The 20,866-nt window shown below is 37.0% G+C and overlaps 1 protein-coding gene across 4 annotated transcripts; it reads right to left on the bottom strand.

Moving 5' to 3' along the window:
• Positions 1–722: 722 nt before the first annotated feature.
• SPATA22 (spermatogenesis associated 22) lies at positions 723–16,823 on the bottom strand. Of its 4 annotated transcripts, none has more exons than XM_070772837.1 (9): positions 16,737–16,823; positions 15,229–15,346; positions 14,041–14,169; positions 10,486–10,546; positions 10,258–10,353; positions 8,498–8,840; positions 7,369–7,501; positions 4,857–4,954; positions 723–2,231 (listed from the first exon to the last, which is right to left on the bottom strand). In XM_070772837.1, the coding sequence occupies exons 2-9, from the start codon at positions 15,269–15,271 to the stop codon at positions 2,040–2,042; spliced, it is 1,095 nt and encodes a 364-aa protein (XP_070628938.1). In that variant the 5' UTR covers positions 15,272–15,346; positions 16,737–16,823; the 3' UTR covers positions 723–2,039. The 4 variants fall into 4 exon arrangements, with proteins under 4 accessions (XP_070628938.1, XP_070628939.1, XP_070628940.1 ...); XM_070772838.1 differs by having other exon boundaries at positions 15,941–16,809; XM_070772839.1 differs by having other exon boundaries at positions 16,712–16,794.
• Positions 16,824–20,866: the final 4,043 nt, after the last annotated feature.

Below are 20,866 nucleotides of genomic sequence, written 5' to 3' on the forward strand. Positions count from 1 at the left end.
ATCACATAACCTGGGAAATCAAGACCCTCAGGTTGGAAGGACCTTAAGTGACTAGCTCATTCACAATCTTACCTAGTGTGTGAGGGTGACTGCAGGACCCTGACCTGAAATCCTGCTCCCCTTTATTCACTAAGGGGCACTATCTGCCCCTGTCGTCATCACCTGTGTCTGAAACCTCCCTTCTCACATCTCCCATTCTGCACATCCTTGGGCCTAAGGGGCCCTGGATCCCAGAGGAGTCTGGATCCTGGAGGAACTCATTAAAGAGAAAGCAATTACCCAGGACCTCTCTAGGACAAATGCTCTCAGGGTCCAGGAGTAGTGACTGATTACAATCACTGATCACACCTGACTATACTTTGGGGAAGATGGTAATGAAGAAAAGCTCCTATATGAAAGCTTGCTGCTGCTGCTGCTGCTGCTAAGTCGCTTCAGTCGTGTCCTACTCTGTGCGACCCCATAGACGGCAGCCCACCAGGTTCCCCCGTCCCTGGGATTCTCCAGGCAAGAACACTGGAATGGGTTGCCATTTCCTTCTCCAATGCATGAAAGTGAAAAGTGAAAGTGATGTTGCTCAGTCATGTCACGACTCCTAGCGACCCCATGGACTGCAGGCTACCAGGCTCCTCCATCCATGGGATTTTCCAGGCAAGAGTACTGGAGTGGGGTGCCATCGCCTTCTCCAATTACTCGCTCTAGGGGAAGCTAACTACCATGTCATGAGGACTCTTAAGCAGCCCTTTGGAAGGCCCCCACAGTAAGGTGCATCCTCTTTCCAACAGCAAGAACCCACCTGGCAATCATGTGCATGAGCCACCTTGGAAATGAATCCTCCTAAGAAACCCAAGCCAGAGCTGCCCAACCAAGCCACTTCATAAATCTTGGCCTACTGAAACTGTGAGATGCTTGTTGTTTAAAGCCACTGATTTGGTGGGCAATTGGTTATGCAACAATAGATAACTAATACATGTTTAAGGCTTTATAATATTTGATAAAACTATCTTCTACTATTCTTTTTCAGAGTATTCCTGACTAGTCTCATTTTCTTATATACATAACTTTTATTATTCATTTGGCTAATGTGTGTGTGTTTGGTTTTGTATACAGAAAGAAAAAAATTACATGTTACAAATTAATCTTAGAAAAATCAACATCTTTGTCTTTCTATCCAAGAAAATGATGTTATTTCTCCATTTGTCCAAGTCTTCTTTTGTGTCCCTCATTAGAAGGTATTCTAAAGTTTTCATATTTTTCCACATTTATTACTTAGTATTGCGGTTAGTCTTAGATATTTTTTAAATGGTATCATTATCCAGTTTACACTCTAATAATGGTTCAGATCATATATATAACATCTACTAATGATTTCTGCATATTAAGTTTTCTATTCCGGTGCCTTACCAAATTATGTCATTTTATAGTAGTTCCTTAGTTGATTTTCTTAGGTTTTCCATATATACAACAGTATCATCTACCAATAGCAATATTTATTATTTCTCTTTTATTTCCCAATTATTTCTATTTTATCTAACAATATTCTATGGGTCCCAGAATATAAATCCCATAAATTCAGAGACTTTTGTTACTTTGTTAACTGCTTTGTTACAAACAAGGACATGAAATAGTGCTTCGCATAGAGTATTTGCCCACTAAATATTTGAATTAAATGAACTGCATAGTCTAGCAACTCCAGTATAATGCTCAGTAACAGTACTGACAATGGGCACCTGGTCTTGTTCTTAACTTCAGTGGGAATGTCTGACTCAAATGTATTATTTTCTCATATTGTTAGTATCTACCTATTCCTATTCTTTTGAGCATTTTTATCTGAAATGGTTTTTTAACTTTAGCAAATCCACCACTTTTGTAAAAACAGTAAAATTATTTTTCAAAAATTCTTCCCACATTTAAAAGGATTTAAATATTTTAATTCAACAAGTGAAACACAAAACAGTAGCCAAAAAAACCATGGAGATGATAATTTAAACAATAACAGGAAAATGCTTAATTTATACTATTTAAACTTCCTTCATCACTACTTAAACTTCATTCATTACACTAGTATAATATCTCATTTCAGCATCTACAATTTTAACAAATGCTTGGAAAGTTTTTTGTTCAGAAGCAGATGCTGGTCTGACAGAAACACATTTAAAAATATTCTTTTTCTGGTCGTAGTTTCCAACACATCTATGAACTCGGCCTCTAATCAGTCTGGGAAGTTCACGATCCTGTTTTTCAAAAAATAAATATCGATAAAGTTAATTATTACTCCATTTGAATTTAAATTTTTTTAAACTAATAATATGATCAACTAAATACGAATCACTACAAAATGCCGTTACTTCCCTTATGTCATTTAGGGCCCCCCTGCTGACGAGACATAATAGCTAGGCATAAATGGATGCCCTGTTACAGAAGAAAGACCTTCATTTGGGTAGGGCTTCTTACAAGCAAGTGAGCTGCTGCTTCTTAAACAACTGAATAATTCCCAATATATCAGCACATGAATACTCACTTCTATTAGACTGCCAGAGTTCCTCTTTCAGTAGATGGCAGACAAGCTAGTTCAGACCAACTTTCCCACTAAAACCAATTAGAATAGCTGGATGGAATAATTATTTTAAAATATCCTCCCAGACATCAGAGAGATACCAACGGCAGTGAGGAACTGCAGAGACCCTAACTAGGGGGAGGACAGAAGTCCAGAATGGGCCTGATATCCGGGGATACCTTCCCCCTCTGAGGTAACTGCTGATCACAATCAAGGCAGTTTAAGAGTCTAATACACTGAGCAGAGCTTCTATGGGTTTACAGGGCTAGGAGAAAAAATGGAGTCCAAGGTTCCCCAAAGAAAAGAGATTCTGGAACCATACCACCCCCACCCCAGGCTTAGGGTTGGGAGATTCAAAAGAGCTATGTCCTAAGAGAATTCATAAGCCAGGAAAAGACAAGCCAGCTCCAAAACCTCTCAGTCAAACCACAGGGTATGAGAAGATTTGCAATACACATAATAGACCAAGAACTTGTAGTCAGAACAGATTTTTCAAAAATTCCTACAAATCAGTAGACAAATAATTTATTAGAAAAAAATTATAAAAGACCTGAACAGACTTGTCAGAAGAATGTATCTCACTGGCCAGTAAACAACAAAAGTGCTGAACCTCAATTAGTCACCAGGGAATTGGAGAGAAATGAGATAGCACTAAACTGACCCACTGGAATGGCTAAATTAAAAAAGACTGACAGTACTAAATGTTGATAAGAATGAAGAAAAACTACAACTCTCCTATGCTGATTGAGTTCATAAACTCTTATAACCATCTAGAAATTTCTTTGGCAACAACTCCATGTAGAACATACACATGCAGTACAATTCAGCAATTTTATTTCTAGGTATATACACAATAGAAAGGCATGCATGTGCACACTAAGAATGTTCACAGAGTTATTACTCATAATAACAAAAGAAACTGGAAATCACCAAAAGACATCCATGAACAGTAGAACAGAAAATCAAATTGTGCTATATTTGTATCACATAGAAACATAAATAAATGAACTTTAGCTACATGCAACAACACAGCTGAATCTTACAACATTTCACTGAGTGAAAGAGATCAGACATACCATATGATACTATTTATAGAAAGTTCAAAAACAAGCAGAATTAACTTATGATATTAAAAGTCACAATAGTTGTTACGTTAATGCAGAAAACAGAGGTAGTGAATGAGAACAGGCACAAGGAAACATAGGGTGAAAGCAATGTTCTATTTCTTAACTTTGGTTATGTTCACTTCTGTGGTAACTTCATAGAATTGTACAGCTTTTCTGTATATGATATGCTTTAATAAAAATCTTTTTAGACTAGAGAAAAATAATGAGCATCAAAGATATTCTAAAAATAACATTCAATTACTATTTCTTGTCATCTGCTATGTGTTAGACGCTATGCATTCATATATTCTATAACCTAATATCCAAAACAACCTTTCAAAGTGGGAATTAGTCTCAATTTACTGATTAGAAAACTGATGCACAGGAAGTGTAACCAACTCACTCAAGGTCATAAAGCTAGTGAATGGTGGGGTACAAACTGGAATCCAAGTGAGATTTCAGAATTAAGCTCAATTTCAGATCTAATACCAAACTCTTTTACAAAGTATGTAAGTTGTATAAGGTTTCCATTCTCCTTTGTTACCAAGCCTCTTCCCTACATCCCAGCCCACTGTTTCTGCCTTCCCCCAAAACGACTACCCTTAACTTACCCTGTCACTTACTAACCGTACACCCTGGTAATTGTAAACTGTTTGCAGTTTCCTGAACAATCTAGGCTTTGTCAGTGCTTCATGTCTTTACAGGAGCTGCTCCCTCAGTTTAGAATGCATTCCTCTCACTTCTTCCCCTACTTTCCAACACTTTGGCTTAATTTATTAGACCTTATATATCTAAGGTCAGATAAGTTACTACATTCTTCAAAAAGCTTTTGCTGATCTCACCTATCCTCCCTATCTACTTCTATAGAACCATGCACACATCTCTGTCATACCACTTATTATGTAAGTGTAATATTTATGTGTCTGTCTCTCTACCTGAGATTATAAACTCTGAGAGAAAGGGCCATTTACCACTTATATTCCACTTTGCACCCCTGCATCTAGCATAGCCCCCATAACATAGTAAGCTCTCCATATCAGTTGAGCAAATAAGCAATTTTAACATCAGAATTGAACCAAACAAAATGTCAAAAGCACTACTAGTTAACAGAATTTCTACTACAGTGAAATTATAGACTGCATTTCTAAGTTTTGTTGGCATAGGCTTTGCAAAGAATACTTAAAACAAATACTCACTATTTCATAAAATACACATGGCAGAGTATGTTTCCCATCTCTCATAAGAAAAGTCTTTGAACAGTATGGGCCAGGTCTAACAGCTGAGTCGAGAACAGCTAAGCAACATTGAAATAGAGGGGGAAAAAATTAGTGCTGGTAAAACACAAATAAAATTTAACAAAGAGAAGTTGATATTTAACCATTCCCATACCAATCTCTCATAGTTTTATTTATACAATACTAAGAAAACATTTTAAAAGGGAAAGATATTCTGAAACCGTTTTATTCTAAGGAAAACAAAATTTCTGACTCTCTCCAACTCGGGAACTGACTATATAACAAAAATATAACTGACAATAATTGGCCATCTGAAATTTTCTCCTTTGTTGTTTGTGTGTTTTTATATTTCTAGTTTTTTGGCCACGCTGTGTTGCATGCGGGATCCTAGTTTCTTGACCAGGGATCAAACCTGTGCCCATACAGCGGAAGAACGGTGTCTTAACCACTGGACCACCAGGAAATCCCTGAAGTTTTGTGAATGTGTTTGATGCAGTGGTTACATCCTCAGACTAATCTACTACATACTACATAACACACATAACAGTGTGTGTGTTAGTTGCTCAGTCATGTCCAACTCTTTGAGACCCCACAGACTGTAGCCTGCCAGGCTCTTCTGTCCATAGAATTCTCCAGGCAAGAATACTGGAGTGGATTGCCATTTCCTTCTCCAGGGGATATTTCCGATCCAAGGATTGAACCCAGGTCTCCTGCACTGCAGGCAGATTCTTTACTGTCTGAGTCACCAGGGAAGTCCACATATTAAATACACACATATAATACATAAACATCATGATTTAATGAAGAAAAAACACTGAATTAGCATCAGAAGTCATGCAATTGAGTCTCAGCTCTTCAACTTACTAAACTGAAAAAACTTAAACCTCTTTCAAATTTGTTTCATTTATAAAATTCAAATGATAATTCAAGCTTAATCTTAAGAGTGAGTGAGTGAAGTCGCTCAGTCATGTCCGACTCTTTGCAACCCCATGGACTGTAGCCCACCAGGCTCCTCCATCCATGGGATTCTCCAGGCAAGAGTATTGGAGTGGGCTGCCATTTCCTAGTCACTATCAAGTGAGACCACTATTCATTCCTTTAATAGCCATCTATTGGGTACTGATAGTAAACACTTGTTGTTTTGAGGTCAATCTCCACTTCCCCTAATAATACCCAGATTTTCCTTTAGGAAATTTCCCCTATGCCATCCTTAGCTATATGATTTGGATTAGATGTGTCCCCACCTCCAGACCCAGGAGTGACCTGAGACTAATGTAAGCCAGTCTGTGTATCCCCTTCCCCAGCTACAGAGTTCAGAGTGACAGTGAGAGTCTTGCTGCCCAGTCAGAAACGTTGACATGCAAAGGGTCATTTGCTAGTTTCTGGAAAAGAGCAACCAGAAGAAACTATCAAAGAATGTGACGATGTGGTGTAAAGAAGAATGTATGGTATAGAGAACTTTGATAATCCTCTTAATATCATAAGGGAAGAGTCAGAAGCTGCTGGAAAGACCATAACTGGAGCCTCAGAATGAAGCTAACACTGTGACAGGACAGAAAGATGGTTAAATCTCAAAAACATAATGCCAGATGAAAATGTAAACTCTACAGTTTAAAACACACAAAAACAATAAATAAATATATATAAATTTATGAAATCAGATGTACAGAGCAAAATTATAAAAGCATGGAAAGGCAAGATACCATAGTGACTGTATCTAGAGAAGAATAAAAACAGATGGGGTGTTCAAACACATCTATAAGATAAGATATGTGGATATTTATTATAGTCTCTGTACTTTTCTGTATGCTTAAAATATTTCATAATTTAAATTAAATTGAATATTTTATTTAAACTATGGAAAGAAATGTTTTGAATCTCTACTTGTTGTTTATCTCTTTATTCTAAGTAAAATTAAATTCCAGAAATTCTATAAAACTCTCCTCCCTTGTGAATATTAATTCAGAAAACCGTAGGGATAAGTTAATTGTTGGGTGTTTACTCATATCAATCAAGGATTCTTCGCAAATGTTCTTTTAGGATATGTAATTTATAATTTAATTTACACAGAAATTGCTACTGGATTTAGGGTAATATAGTAGAAAGAATACTTTGAGAATAAGGAGACTTGGTCCCTAGATTTATTTTTGCTGCTAACTTAGTGATTTTTAGTCAAGTCTATTTTAATTATTTGCCTCATTTCCTCACCTACTTCAAGGGTTGAGCTAGATTACTTGTAAGACTCTTTCCAGTTTTAACATTACAAATTAGAATAATACTAGCATGAATAACCAAGTTCATCTTAAGTCACACAAATCAATGAAGACACCGGAACTGAAGAAAATCCTAAAAAACCATCATCTCCTTTTGTAAAGTTTTATTTTTCTTTAAGAACCCCTAGGTATTCCTAGTAATCATTCAAAATGATTGTCCAAATGATATAACTGAAGTATTTTTGAAGTAGTACACCTACCTAATATTTCAAAAAGAAGTACAGTTTTCTGTACATGTTCACGCCAGTACTTCATGCTTTCAATAACTGCAGATATAATTCTTAAAGAATTATCTTTTTCCCTAAGCTTTAACTGATATGATGAGGCTTCCTTCTGAAAAAAACACAGCAGTAGAAAAACCTGTCATTTTTTTCATCATATTCATTCACTTTCTATGTAAAGATTCTAGGTCCGTATAACAGGCAAAAGTGCAAAATATGTTAATATACTATGTAAAATATGTAAAAAAGAACTACTGAAAATTTTAGTACAGTTACTCCCCAAATTAAAAGCATCATTAGTACTTTATAAAGGAGAAGAAACTAGAATACATTTGGAGATAATTAAGATTTTTTCTTTTTATCTCTTATTTTACATGAGCATTCATTTACTCATTCATTTGTTGATTCTTTAAGTATTTTTAAAGTATCTTGTGCCAATTCTGTGACAAACACAGGTAAGTCAAATACAGTTTCTCTTCCTAACGTGCTCACACTGAGGGAATCCAGACACGTTTATTCATTTATTCCAAAAGCAGTTATTGGCACCTACCATGTGCCAGACATAGCTAATGAGGAAACAATACTGAAGATAGACAACCTATCTACCTTCACAGATTTTACAGTCTAATAGGGGATTCAGAAGATTAACAAAGATATAATAGAATGTCAGAAATTGATATATTCTGTGCATTTTAAAAAAACAGGATAAAAGGATAAAAAGAGACAGGGATTATTATTTTAAATAGGCTGTTGACAGAGGAATAAGGGAATAGTGAGTGTAAAGGCCTTGAGATAGGAATGTTTTGGCACTTTAAAAAATCAACTAAGAGCAGGATGGCCAAGATTGTGGAGTAGGAAGACCCTGAGCTCACATCCTCTCATGGGTACAACAAAATTACATTTATTTACAGAGCAGCCATTCACAACCTTTAAGAAAACATACTGGATAAAAACATCATCTACTCCAGTACAACTGGCTATTTGTGCTAATCCAGTAATGTATGACATGGAAGTGATTTCAAATGCTCTTATCTCTGTAACTTTCTAAATACTTATCTCACATTTTTTAATTGAAATACAAAAATGCAAGTAATATTGACAAGTTTACCTTGAGGGTGTTTACTTCTTGAAAACCATCCAACATTTTTTTCTTAAATTGATTTTGTTGAAAATTGGGCTTAAATGCCTGCAATGTGCTGTTTTTGTCTAGACTTCTCATTGTGGAGCCAGGTATTTCTGATGACTTTGTTTGTCTGAGTGCTTCACTTTCTCTTTGGTTAGGTAAGTTAGTAGATTCAGATACTCTTAATTGTTTCTGCTGTTGAGCTCCCAAATTAATTGGACCTGAATTTATTCCATTATTTGTCATTAGATTTCTTCTTTTGCACTGAGGCTTAAAATCATTTTTATCCCAAGTTTTTAAACTGGTATTTTTGTTTCCATCTCTGTAGCTGTAATAGTATTTTTAAAAATTGGTATCAGTTTTGTTTCTATATACTTTTTCTTAACTAAGAGAAAATTATTAATTATTTAATTTGCATTTATATGGTAATTTGTACTACTTTGTAACTACTTTGCAACTACTGACCAGTTAGATATTCTAAACACATCATCACAGCAACCTAAAATATATTAAGCCTCTCTTTTCAGGTGAGGAAACAGAATCTTAAGGAGGAAGTAACTTGCCAAAGTCACATAGCAAGTTACTGACAATCCAAAATCCAGAGAACCCAACTCAAAGTCAAGTGCCAAAGAATTTATTTTTAAACTATACAAGAATATATAAGTAGAAAGATTTTTTTTCAGTGCAGTAAGATTTTGAGTATGTTTGCTTCCTTTTTTGTACATTTATTTTTAAGTTTTCTACAAAATAAATTTTTCAAAAGTTAAACTATGGCTTGTCAGTGATTTTAAATCACAAAGAAAATAGATATAGGCAGGGTGGATAGCTGTCTGATTAGAAATTTTGTACTTTTACTTAATAGCTTAAAAGTCTTACTTATGAATTTATTTCAGCATTTTACTAGCTTCATTAACTTAAGTGAGTTGTACCTGCCAATCAGAACGTGATGCTAATGAGGCTAAAATTTAAAGTATAATTTCAGAGCAGGCTAGGTAAAAGTTCCACAGGGAAAAAACTAACCTAAGTCACAAATATCTATTTCTGAATATAATTTTCCTAAAAATACCACAAGTACTACAAGAGGGCAAACAATGCAACCCAACCTTGTTAAGGAAAATAATCCAAAACGATTTCAGTAGTTACCACCTAACCAAGAATACTAAAGTCCAATCTAAAAAACAATCCATGTCCTTTTTCTATCTATTCATTTTTTCACATTATTTAGACATTAAATTTGGATACCTCTGACAAGGGCCCTCACCATCTTAACAGATGCTTATGCATTTCGTGCTCCATCTTTCTTTCTTAATTCCATCCTATTTACCTTGAAGCTGACTATCTTACTAGGGTAAGATTGAGCATTCTATTTGGTTCTCAATTTCTAAATATATCCAACATTTAGATACAGTTATTCTTGACTCTTTACCTATTGTCAATTAGACATTAATGACAAAATCATAAATTCATGGTGATAAATATTTAAAGAAATTTCATTATAACATGAAGTATTCTTTGGAAATATAATCAATGCCAAAGTTGTCTATTTTTAAAGTTTTATATAGCATGTTCTCTTCTCTCATAAAACATAGCTAGTATCACTATAGTTAGTTATTAAGTATAGAAATTTCCTAAATGTCAATTCTGTTTATGAAAGGAAGAAAAGATAGAGGAGGAGAGAAGGGAGTAAAGGAGGAGATGGGACGGAGAAGAAGAAACAGAATAAGAAAAATCTTAAGTAGACTCACCTCCAATCACTCTTGCTGCTCCCAGCATTTGATTGAATAGGTTTAGATAGAGAATCTTGACTTCTCAGGGAATTAGAAACTGAATGTGGTATTTGCCTTTCAAGGAAATATATCTTATTAACTATTAATAATTTGTTCCCCAATTGAGAAATATAAAATATACACAGAAGACTAACATCAATCAGTAACAGACACATGCATTTATTGGTACACATTTTTTTCACATACCCCGTGTTCACTGTTTTTGTTAAAGGAGGCAACTCCGGATTCACAGCTTCCCAGGCCCAATCTCAAAAGATATAAGTAACACAGGTAAGGGTAAGTTAGGTAGTGTTTGGGGGAAATAATTCTTTCATATTTAATTAGTATGTGGGGGAGGCAACCGAAAGCCTGAAGGAGAAAAAAACTTGAATATGTGGACATGTTCTTTAAAAGTACTTTGTTGTGGAATTAGTCACAGTGTGTCTTACTAATTTTTTTAGATATCTCCCTTTCCCACTGTATTCCAAGCAAGGTATTTAATCTGTATATCTTCCACAGTCAATCCTAGTAAAGTATCTTACACTTTGTAACATAAATTTCAGTGTAATCAGTGTTTCTTAATCCCAACCCAACAGCAAGAAATACATCAAAACCCAGAAAATATACACACACAGCATGTGTGTGTGTGTGTATGTGAGTGCCTGTGTGTGTTTGAGAGAGAATATAGCAAATTTACCATCTATTCTTTTTCTTACTTACTATGTATATACACTGACATTTTCCATTTTACTCTATTCCATTCTATTTATTTTTTTTAAAGACTGGTTATTTCCTAAACTACTAATGGATCAAGAAGAAAAATTGAAAAACATTGATCTAGTCCTCTCTCTTACCCATGATAAGATATTTTGTTGTATCTCTGACAGATAGTAATCCTGGTCAGAGCTTGAAAAGTTCAGTACTTCAGGATTATGTACATTTACCTATGCAGCAACTCAAATGGTTATTTTTCAAGATTATCTGTCATTCATGCTACTTATAAAATATTTTAAATAGAGGAGAATTTTTTTAAATAGCAGCAGATTACCAGATAAATGCCCACTTTCACATATCCACAACAATTTTTTAACCTTTTATCTATAAAAATGAGAATAATATGAAATTCATACTTTCAATTCCTCAAATGTGGAAGAAAACAAAATAACTATAGATTTAAAATTAGATTAAGGTCTACTGTTGCACACTGGATGAAATTAATAAGTACTGGCATATATATATTAAAGGATTTTTAAATTCTAGTTGCAGAAAATCCTGTTAAAGCATTTTAAATGTGCTGCCGCAAAATGTAAATGTATATAACCAGCAGGTACCAAGTATATTTCAGAATATCTGACTGTCCATGCCTTCTTCCAAACAGAAGTAAAAAGTAAGTAAACATTAAGATCTCCCAGGACAAACCACCACAGCTAATTATTTCAGAGATGAGAGGCCTAACCATAAGGTTAAATTAAAGAATGAAACTAGAACACTCTAACACCATACACAAAAATAAACTCAAAATGGATTAAAGATCTAAATGTAAGACCAGAAACTATAAAACTACTAGAGGAAAACATAGGCAAAACACTCTCTGACATAAGTCACAGCAAGATCCTCTATGATCCACCTCCCAGAGTAATAGAAATAAAAGCAAAAGTAAACAAATGGATCTGCTGCTGCTAAGTCGCTTCAGTCATGTCCGACTCTGTGCGACCCCAGAGATGACAGCCCACCAGGCTCCCCCGTCCCTGGGATTCTCCAGGCAAGAACACTGGAGTGGGTTGCCATTTCCTTCTCCAATGCATGAAAGTGAAAAGTGAAAGTGAAAGTGAAGTCGTGTCCGACTCTTAGCAACCCCATGGACTGCAGCCTACCAGGCTCCTCCGTCCATGGGATTTTCCAGGCAAGAGTACTGGAGTGGGGTGCCATTGCCTTCTCCAAAATGGGATCTAATTAAACTTAAAAGCTTTTGCACAATGAACTATAAGCAAGGTGAAAAGACAGCCTTCAGAATGGGAGAAAACAATAGCAAATGAAGCAACTAACAAAGAATTAATCTCAAAAATATACAAGCAGCTCCTGCAGCTCAATTACAGAAAAATAAACGACCCAATCAAAAAATGGGCCAAAGAACTAAACAGACATTTCTCCAAAGAAGACATACAGATGGCTAACAAACACATGAAAAAATGCTCAATATCAGTCATTATCAGAGAAATGCAAATCATAACCACAATGAGGTACCATCTCATGCTGGTCAGAATGGCTGCTATCCAAAAGTCTACAAACAATAAATGCTGGTGAGGGTGTGGAGAAAAGGGAACCCTCTTACACTGTTGGTAGGAATGCAAACTAGTACAGCCACTAAGGAGAACAGTGTGAAGATTCCTTAAAAAACTGGAAACAGAACTGCCATATGACCCAGCAATCCCACTGCTGGTCATACACACCGAGGAAACCAGAAATGAAAGAGACACGTGTAGCTCAATGTTCACTGCAGCACTGTTTACAACAGCCAGGACATGGAAGCAACCTAGATGTCCGTTGGCAGATGAATGGATAAGAAAGCTGTGGCACATATACACAATGGAATATTACTTGGCTATCAAAAAGAATGCATTTGAATCAGTTCTAATAAGGTGGATGAAACTGGAGCCTATTATACAGAGTGAAGTCAGAAAGAAAAACACCAACACAGTATATTAACACATATATATGGAATCTAGAAAGATGGTAACAATGAACCTATATGCCAGACAGCTAAAGAGACACAGATGTAAATAACAGACTTTTGGACTATGTGGGAGGTGGGGGTGGGATGATTTGAGAGAATAGCATTGAAACATGTATACTACCATATGTGAAATAGATCACCAGTCCAGGTTTGATGCATGACACAGGGTGCTCAGGGCTGGTGCACTGGATGACCCTGAGGGATGGGATGGGGAGGGAGGTGCGAGGAGGGTTCAGGATGGGGAACACATGTACGTAGCTGATTCATGTCAATGTATGGCAAAAACCACTACAATATTGTAAAGTAATTAGCCTCCAATTAAAATTAGTTAATTTAAAAAAAATGATTTCAGTGACCTTTTAAAAACATGAGTTGAAGTAAGGCTCACAGTCTCTAGAATTTGAATCAAGAGAAACAGAGGGCAGCCAACCATGGGCTCTGAGAACTAGAACTAAAAGGCTATGTTAACACCCAGAAAAGGCAACTTAGTTCACATACCAGTGGATGCTAAAAGGAAGCCAGTTGGATGAAACAGTGAAAAGTCAACAAATGAAACAAAGCAAAAATTACGTAAGAAGAGAAAAAAAGACTAGGGTCAAGCACAAGAAATTCCTTGGCTTCTACCTTCTTAAGTTCTATTTTCTTCCATTTTTCCTGTGTTCCCATTCATACCCTTATTCCTGAAGCAACTTGAGTTTCTCCATTCTTTACCACCAAATGTTTAAGTCATAATATCTGTATGTGTTTTGTAATAGGAAAAAAAAAACTCTTTCCAGTATAAGTTACTACTTCACTAGAACAAAGGCTCCAGATTTAAGATACCCCATTTAAATGCTAAGTCACCCTTGTAAACAAGGAAACTCTAACTGTTGTGCTGGAATGCTCAGAAAGAGCCAAGTAATCCCTATAACTGGATAGTGGAAAGAAGAAAAAAATACACTTTCTTTCTGTTTCCATTATAATACAGTAGAAATTGCCATTTTCTATAATCCTCTTATTTACTAAGAATTTTCACTTTATTTTCTTACCTGATGGTAGAGGAGGGAAATCATAATTGTCAGAAGCATTACTGATACCTGGATCATTTGTACATGGATTGGATGTTAACGGCTGTCTATTCCTCTTTTTCTGATTGAATAATGGTACAGGCAAACAGCCTAAATTGAAAGTACCAAAAAATTAGTACACAATAGGCAAACAATCAGACCTAGTTATAGAATAATTATTAGTGTATAATAGTATACTATTTGAATTTGTCTATTTCTATATGTTACTTTTATATTCATTACAGATATATTTATATAGATTTGGATTTCTTTTTATACTCTTTTAAAGATCCAAAATAGCCTTATCTGTCTCTCTAAAAAATCCTTTCTTGTTCTATGTTACCATCACCTTAATTCCTCTTATTTGGCAGTAATTCGCATCTCCTTCCTCATCCCCCAACCCTTTCCAAACCCACTTTTTGCTTTGTTTACTTCTCTCCTGTGCCTGCTTATCACCATATCAACTGGAGTACAATACAGGTAAAGGAGAACCAAAATTTGACCTATGCTTTCCAAAATCCTAATCACTCTGACTATAGTAGCAGACCCTTTAAGGCCATGGTTCTTTCACTTTAGTTTGACTAAGATTTATCCGTAATTATGCTTAGCATTCCAGTTCCTAGACCCCACTCTCATAAATTTTATTTCAGTAGATTTGCTTTGGAAGTCAAAACTCTGCAATTTCACCAAGAACTCCAGGGGTCTGTAATATATATATTCTATGGATCATTCTTGAGAATGACTTAGAGTGATGGTAATATACACAATCTCCCTGGCACATAAATATTTCAAATAAGCACAAAACAAATCAATCACACAGGGTTTTAAAGAGCAAATCCAAGAAAAAATCCAGAGCAAATCCAGGAAAGAGAAAATCCAAGAGCAAATCCACAAACACCTGATTTTACTTACACCTAAGCCAATAAGTGTTTTGTCTTAAGTTATTTCCTTCAACCTAAAAAGAGGCTAGACTATATGTTCATTATTTTTAAAAGTTCCTTCCAAAGTGTTCTATCTATATGTTACACAAACTATATATATATATATATATACACAAAAAGTTGTATCTATATAGGCTATATATATATATATATATATATATATACACACACTATGTATATACGCTACATACAAACTACAGAAATTTTAAAAATAAAAGTTAGTCAATACCTGCTGTACTTCGAGTTGAATTTTCATTTAGGTTTCTCTTCATTTCTTTCAATATCAAAGTCTCTAATTTTTATTCTCCAGCACTCCAACCTTAAAACATAAAGTTGTCTGACTAAACCTTCAAAGAAAGAAGGTTTTAGTCAGATACCTCATATTGTATCAACAACAAAATTAAGTGCTCAGCCTAGTAATTACTGAAATTATGGTTTAAAGCTATGACTTCAAACCTGATAAACACTCTACAGAGTCTTTCCCTTTCCAGGTAAGAATGTAAAACATGACACATTTTTTCAAATTAGTTTTGAAGTTAAAACTAGGGTGGCTATAATCTTGTTTCCTAAACATATGTGAATTTTCACAGAGTCTACGTAATTTACTTCAGAATCAAGGACCCAACGTGAGAACAATTCTGAACGAGATGTACATAGAGGAAAATGGACCACAATATTGGCAAACATGCTTACAAGGCCAGGGAGGAAACATACACAACTGAACTAGCCATGTGAGAATGTGTTGTCTCACTTTAAAACATGTGCTTTAGTCATGTGTGCTTTAGATGTGTGCTTTAGATCATGTGCTTTAGTCATTAGTTTGAGATCTCTGGATTATACAATATCAAAGACTAAGGCTTCACTTAATATCCAGAATAACTGTAATGATAAGTTTCAACTCTGTTTCTGTAATTCCAAGTCAAACAAGATCTGTTTTTTACCTTTTACCACAGGATTTCTTTTGTAATTTTTTCCATGTCCAGCCTCATATATTTCAATCTCACTTTAATACACACCTGCCTATTTTGTGAAAAATTAAGATTTAAACCTAAGTAAGATCACTTCCACTCGCAAGGACCACCCCATGAGACAGAGAGACATGAACACTACTGAGAAATAATGCAAATCATACTGGGGTAAATAGCATCAATTATCATTTTTAGAAATAAAATTTGTGAAACATGAGGTTAGGGACTGCCTCGGCTTTGTTTCCACAGCTTAGCCTTGAACCTGGATATAGCAGGCCCTTTAGAGAATATTCCTGACGCCATTCTAGGAAACAAAATAGAAGTTAAGCGACCTTTTCCTAGCCCAGAAATACCAACGCAACACACCTGAAAACTAAAAGGGGCAGCAAGGACTATTACGGTTACTGAGACTTAGGCAAACAAAAGCGCCACATCCTCCCGTAGACTACCGGCCCCGGGGGCAGAAGACCCTGAGGGATTCTCTACCCCTGCTTACAACAGGACCCTAATTATATTCTGGCAGGTGGTGACATAGATGGGCAGAAAGTTTGCTCAATGCGCAAACACCCAAGTACACACCCGCCCCAAAAACCGCTGCCTCAGTTCGAGGCCATCGGGCCTACTCGGGCGCCTCGTGGAGAAGAACACAAAGCTCCAGTCAGGGCTCATGTTCTCTTCCAACAATCTCTCCTGACTCGGGAGGGGGTCTGTTTGGTAACTAGGGCTTTCTCTGCTTGGCCTTACTGCCAACACGACGCGTAACTTTAACCTTCAGGTTCCTGGCCTCCGTCAACCGTCGCCCAGTCTCCAGTCAACAACCAGCAGCCTCCTTTCCGCCTCCAAAAAGCCTCGGAACTCGCTCTGTGCGCATGCGCACTTCGCCACGCCCCCTTCGGCGCAGGCGCAGAGGCTATCAGCTGGTTGCGCGGTAACGTGGCGTCATCACGTCGGTGGACAAGGAGGGAAAAACACGAGCAAGGAAACATGAACGCGCCCCTCCTTGCGTTCTCACACTGTGGGGTACACGGCATAGGGAAGGCTCTGCCTCTTTAGATTTTCACCCATAGAGGGACAAGCCTTTTCTGGTTGCCTGTGGTGCTCAGCCAGTCTTCACCCCAGCTTCGTCTGGAAGTTGGGCCCAGGGCTGGTCACCCAACCCCGTTCCCACACCCCGAGGTCATTTTTTAAGTTCTAGACATCAGTTTGTGAGATGCTGGTGGCTCCCTGAAGTGTGCCTAGAATAGAATAACTCAAGGGCCATAGACCTCAAAGCCGGGTCAGAGGGGTCTTGCTTGGTCTGGCAGAGTTTCAGAGTAAGGTCAAGCAGATGGGACATTAGAATCGCCAGGGGGCTGTGAGAGCTGAGGCCTGGTTTGAAGACAGCCCGGCTCAGGAAGGCAGGGCCAGTGCTGCACAAGCTTGGGAAGGGAAACAGCACATGCCTTAGAGATCCAGGACCCCAGAGAACAAAGGGCAGGTGCAGTGACCCAGGCTCTGGCCCTCAGCTATTGGACTGCCCCTCTCTGGTCCTTTTATCTTGGACAAGTTACCCCCTCTAAACCTACATTTCCTGCCTCAGTAAAATAGTAATGATAGTACTTACTTAATTGCCCTGAAGATATTAAAAGAGAAAATAAATGCACAGTTCTGGCACACAGTAAATGATCAGTAAATGTTAGCCCTTTTTAATAACAGTGGCTGCCATTTATTGAGTACTTACTGGAGACCAGGAATAATAATTCTACTTCTGTCTGGGTTCAAAGACCATGTTTTGCTGTTACCCTGTCTTCTGACCATTTGGATACTAAGGGAGATGAAGGGAAGGAGTGCAGAGGCACCCAGAGATGAAGGGAAGGTTGTTAGTAAAGTCCTAAGAGTATGAGTGAAAGTCACTCAGTCCTGTCCGACTCTTTGAGACCCCGTGGACTGTATATACAGTCCATGGAATTCTCTAGGCCAGAATACTGGAGTGGGTAGCCGTTCCCTTCTCCAGGGGATCTTCCCAACCCAGGGATCGAAACAGGGTCTCCCACGTTGCAGGTGGATTCTTTACCGATTGAGCTATCAGGAAAGACTTCCAGACTGAGTGACTTTCACTTCCCAAGAGTATGAGACCATGAGATATATTAGTAGTTTCTTTGAAGATTAGATCAAAGAAAATATTAGGAGATAGGATTAGAGGTAGATTGAGACCAGATGATAAATATTCAACCTTATTGTGAGATAGTGACAGCTAAAAAGAGTCTCAGTTTGTATACTATCAGTTCTCTGAATTTCTCAAAAAGAACTAGACTAATAAAAATTTGTAGTTTTTGTAGGGTTCAGATATTTAGAGTGCTTTGGGAAACAGGGAGTTAAAAATCTTTCGGAAGTTAACTTGGTATAAGAGTACGAAAAGCCTCTGTTGCTCTAGTTCTAAGGAAATGCTCTCCTTTTTTTTCTAATAAAGCTTTCCACAGAAGACAAACTCTGTACACAATAAACAAGGTAAGCATAGGACAGAATTACTACAATTCGTTAACTCTCAAAAAAAGTTATTCATTTTGACATGTAAAGGAAACTTTACGAATGTTAGATGTGCTTCAGAGTGTTGATCTGTTAAAATTCCATAAAACAAGCCTCAAAATGCAAGTCATTTGTGCCAGCTACAAGTACATAGCTGAAGCAGCATTTCCAGAGAGACTGGGGCAAAGGACAGAACTAACCAGAAATTGGCAGAAGAGAAACAAAACATAATCGAGTGTTAATAATTTACCAGTTACTGCTCTTGAAACCAAAGTAACTAAATAATACGATCGTCATCTGTTTACATTTATGCTTGTTTTCTGCATCTCTGCACTGAAGTGTTCAGTGTACATGGATGTGGACAGAAAATCAAAAGCTACAGGGGTTTTTTATCTGAAATTAGAACAGTAATTTCAATGTGTGCATGTTAATTTTATTGTTATGCTTTCTCTGTCTCTGGATTATAATCTCTTAAAGGAAGAAAACAGGTATTGGTTTATTAACTATTTTGAATCATTCACATTTTCTATTTCCATCATGTGTTTTGTTTGTAAGCTTGTTTGTTTCCTGAGCACTGTTGTCACTGTTTATGTGAATTTGGAAAGAGCAAAATTAGAATTTTGGGGAAAGCCAAAAATAACAGGGAACACCCTATTGTTCTGTGAAAAACACTCGACTTGGATTCAGAAAACTTGGATCCAAGGCCTGGTTTTCTCCTAGAAACTCAGCAACTTAACCAAATTAGTCTTTTTTTTCTCTTACCACTGCACTGGGGATGTCAACTGCTAACCCTTCCTATCACCTAAAGTGGATATGTGAATAAACTGAGAAAACAGATGGCTAAAACCTTTTAAATTAAACTACTCTGTAGTTGTGAGGAATCACTCTTGTGGTACTCCTTCTGAACGATCTCCCATCACTAGTACATAATGTTTTCAGTACTTGAACATATTTGACTTTCTGGGTGATTGAGCATGAAATCAAATCGGATATGGCTCAGACTCATTTCTCCAAAAGAATGTAATCATCTTAGTACAGTATTCTGCATAGTTTCCCCTAATAAGACCCCTTCATGAGTAACACATTCCAGTGGAGAGTGTCTGCTGCCAGTAAATTAGGCTGTGTCGGTATAAACTCATATAATCTGGTTAGTATATAGAGCATGTCTCAAGACATTTTCAGGCATTACAATGTCTTGAAAATTACTAATAGTTGTTTGTCTTTTAGTATAGAGGCAAAAAGTGAGGAAGATCCCTAAGAAAGTTGACACAGAATTACTAATAACTTCATGAGAAAGAAATTAAAGTGTGTTTCCAAAAAGTCTTGTTTCAAAGTAACTTAAGACCCAGTCATCTTTAATTTGGTTCTTGTGTCTCTAACCATGAGAAAGCTTTCTGAAAGAATGGATAAAAAAAACCCAGTGTGATTTATAATCTCCAAAAAATTACATGAGTCAGCTTAATAATATGGTAGTTCAGTTCAGTTCAGTTCAGTTCATTTCAGTCGCTCAGTCATGTCCGACTCTTTGCGACCCCATGAACCGCAGTACGCCAGGCCTCCCTGTCCATCACCAATTCCCAGAATCCACCCAAACCCATGTCCATCAAGTCGGTGATGCCATCCAACCATCTCATCCTCTGTCATTCCCTTCTCCTCTTGCTGTCAATCTTTCCCAGCATCAGGGTCTTTTCAAATGAGTCAGCTCTTCACATCAGATGGCCGAAGTATTGGAGTTTCAGCTTCAGCATCAGTCCTTCCAATGAATACCCAGGACTGATCTCCTTTAGGATGGACTGGGTGGATCTCCTTACAGTCCAAGGGACTCTCAAAAGTCTTCTCCAACACCACAGTTCAAAAGCATCAATTCTTCGGCACTCAGCTTTCTTTATAGTCCAACTCTCACATCCATACGTGACCACTGGAAAAACCATAGCCTTGACTAGACGGACCTTTGTTGACAAAGTAATGTCTCTGCTTTTTAATATGCTGTCTAGGTTGGTCATAACTTTCCTTCTAAAGAGTAAGCGTCTTTTAATTTCATGGCTGCAATCACCATCTGCAGTGATTTTGGAGCCCAAAAAAATAAACTCTGACACTGTTTCCACTGTTTCCCCATCTACTTGCCATGAAGTGATGGGACTGGATGCCATGATCTTCGTTTTCTGAATGTTGAGCTTTAAGCCAACTTTTTCACTCTCCTCTTTCACTTTCATCAAGAGGCTCTTTAGTTCCTCTTCACTTTCTGCCATAAGGGTGGTGTCATCTGCATATCTGAGGTTATTGATAATTTCTCCCGGCAATCTTGATTCCAGCTTGTGCTTCTTCCAGCCCAGCGTTTCTCATGATGTACTCTGCATATAAGTTAAATAAGCAGGGTGACAATATACAGTCTTG

The sequence above is a fragment of the Bos indicus genome, chromosome 19 (genome assembly GCF_029378745.1).
Source record: "Bos indicus isolate NIAB-ARS_2022 breed Sahiwal x Tharparkar chromosome 19, NIAB-ARS_B.indTharparkar_mat_pri_1.0, whole genome shotgun sequence".
NCBI classification, from domain to species: domain Eukaryota; kingdom Metazoa; phylum Chordata; class Mammalia; order Artiodactyla; family Bovidae; genus Bos; species Bos indicus.

What these genes read in the sequence shown, in the direction of transcription:
- SPATA22 (XM_070772837.1), bottom strand. Translation starts at nt 15,271, where the DNA reads ATGAAGAGAAACCTAAATGAAAATTCAACTCGAAGTACAGCAG. An exon ending in TTCAACTCGAAGTACAGCAG is followed by an intron (nt 14,170 to 15,228) that starts GTATTGACTAAC and finishes CTTTCAATTTAG; the next exon opens with GCTGTTTGCCTGTACCATTA. An exon ending in AGCAGCAAGAGTGATTGGAG is followed by an intron (nt 8,841 to 10,257) that starts GTGAGTCTACTT and finishes ATACTATTACAG; the next exon opens with CTACAGAGATGGAAACAAAA.